Source organism: Limulus polyphemus, unplaced genomic scaffold (genome assembly GCF_000517525.1).
Source record: "Limulus polyphemus unplaced genomic scaffold, Limulus_polyphemus-2.1.2 Scaffold7061, whole genome shotgun sequence".
NCBI lineage: Eukaryota > Metazoa > Arthropoda > Merostomata > Xiphosura > Limulidae > Limulus > Limulus polyphemus.
The window spans coordinates 31,185-33,532 of NW_013672671.1; the positions used below are offsets into that span (position 1 = coordinate 31,185).

Consider the following 2,348-nt stretch of genomic DNA (forward strand, 5'->3'; position numbering starts at 1 on the left):
GTGTTAGAATTATGACTATGGTCTGACTAGTAGTGTGTGTTAGAATCTTGACTATGGTCTGACTAGTAGTGTGTGTTAGAATCTTGACTATGGTCTGACTAGTAGTGTGTGTTAGAATCTTGATTATGGTCTGACTAGTAGTGTGTGTTAGAATCTTGACTATGGTCTGACTAGTAGTGTGTGTTAGAATCTTGACTATGGTCTGACTAGTAGTGTGTGTTAGAATCTTGACTATGGTCTGACTATTAGTGTGTGTTAGAATCTTGACTAGGGTCTGACTATTAGTGTGTGTTAGAATCTTGACTATGGTCTGACTAGTAGTGTGTGTTAGAATCTTGACTATGGTCTGACTAGTAGTGTGTGTTAGAATCTTGACTATGGTCTGACTATTAGTGTGTGTTAGTTCGACTCCAAACTTATGGGGCAACCCAGAGGCTGTCATGGTAAACCTAGATGGGGCCAAGTTCTTTTCAAAGATCGACCTCAGTAAAAGGTATTGACAGATCCCGATGGAGACAGGATCTAAAAAGAAGACAGCATTTGTGACACCAGATGGATGTGACCAATTTATGAGGATGCCATTTGGGTTAGTTAACTCAGCAACAACATTCAACGACATGATGAGAAGGATGCTGCACAAAACCACCAAAACTGAGCATTATGTGGACGACATTCTGACACACAGCCATATAGGAAGACCACCTGAAGAAACGTAGAAAGTTTTTCAGAAGAGTGCACTTGGAGAGCATAAGGGTAGGAAAGGCAGGGTCTTCAGCCCACCCAGCCACACACCCCCACGTGCACGTCAATGTTATCAATTGTTTATTGATATAGGAAACAGATATAATTAGATACTATGTCTTTACTACTCAGTTCGAAGGAAACTGGAACACATGCTATTTAAATATCTGATTACTTATCTGTACGGCTCAAAGGGGAACTCAACGTATCAAGGTATGTTTCTGTTGTCGGTGACAGTTAGGGGTGTTGATTAGAGATAGAAACTCTAAATATTCCACCCGACAACACACACACTGTTAACAATCATAAAGTCCATCAAGATAGACAACACCTTACGGAGATAACACCAATGTACGTCGAGATAAACTGTAGATTGTTTTTGAATTCTGCGCAAAGCTACACGAAGGCTATCTGCGCTAGTCGTCCCTAATTTCGCAGTGTAAGACTAGAGGGAAGGCAGCTAGTCATCATCACCCACCGCCAACTCTTGGGCTACTCTTTTACCAACGAATAGTGGGATTGACCGTCACATTATAACGCCCCCAAGGCTGAAAGGGCGAGCATGTTTGGTGGGACGGAGGATTCGAACCCGCGACCCTCAGACTACGAGTCAAGCTCCCTAACCACCTGGCCATGTCGGGCCTAAACTGTAGATATAAGCATTAAGTGTTCCGTCCTTCAACACATTCGGGAGACAAGGATAACGTATCTGTAGATGTGTTGAAGGGAGAGAACCACTAAACACGATTCTTCACAATACTTCTGTAGATAGTCAGAAAGTACATACAGATGGACAGAAGAAGGGCACATGCTTAGTATTCTGTTCTCCTGTAATTACAGCAATTTAAATTGAAAAGTTTCTAAGAATTTCTAATTATATCTTCTTGATTTTTCATAATGTGTCCTCTAATAAGATTTTATCTGTTTCAATATAGCCATTGGTTCGCATTCCAATAAATTACCAACGTTGTTTCTTACCTGAACTCTGGATTCCACAAGATCTAATCTCATCGCCAAGGCTTCCCGCATGAAGACATCGGGGTAGTGACTAGCCTCGAACGCCTTTTCCAACTCCTCCAGCTGCCACCCGTTAAAATTCGTTCGCGTTCGTCTTCGTTTCTCGTGACAGTTTTCAATCGACACAAAGTTGGTGTCTTCTCGAAGATCGGCGAGAGAATCTGAAAATCAGAATTTTATTATTATTCTCGAGAATGAAAAAATTAATTTTTTTACTCGGTTTTGAATTTTTTTTTTCCAAACTGTGCATTTTAATATTCATGGAAATAAGATGATTTTAAAAATTGACGTAAACGGAATTCAAATATACATTTCATTCCAATGGTAATTATTTTCAACTCTACTGAAAACTAACAGAAGACAAAGATTTGCGAATTGGTCAGTAAAACTGGAAAAGTTGAATATGTAATCAGTTTGTTTGTTTGTGTTGAATTTCGCGCAAAGCTACACGAGGGCTATCTGCGCTAGCCGTCCCTAATTTAGCAGTGTAAGACTAGAGGGAAGGGAGCAAGTCATCACCACCCACCGCCAACTCTTGGGCTACTCATTTACCAACGAATAGTGAGATTGACCGTCACATTATAACGCCC

The 2,348-nt window shown here is 40.7% G+C and overlaps 1 protein-coding gene across 1 annotated transcript in view; it reads right to left on the bottom strand.

Annotated features, from left to right (window-relative positions):
• Window positions 1–2,348, bottom strand: part of LOC106474314 (homeobox protein Nkx-6.3-like) — a 26,510-nt gene that overhangs the window by 18,205 nt on the left and 5,957 nt on the right. The window contains exon 2 of the mRNA XM_013935003.1: window positions 1,720–1,919. Within this exon, the coding sequence (XP_013790457.1) occupies window positions 1,720–1,919 (200 nt within the window). The remainder of the gene's footprint in view (window positions 1–1,719; window positions 1,920–2,348) is intronic.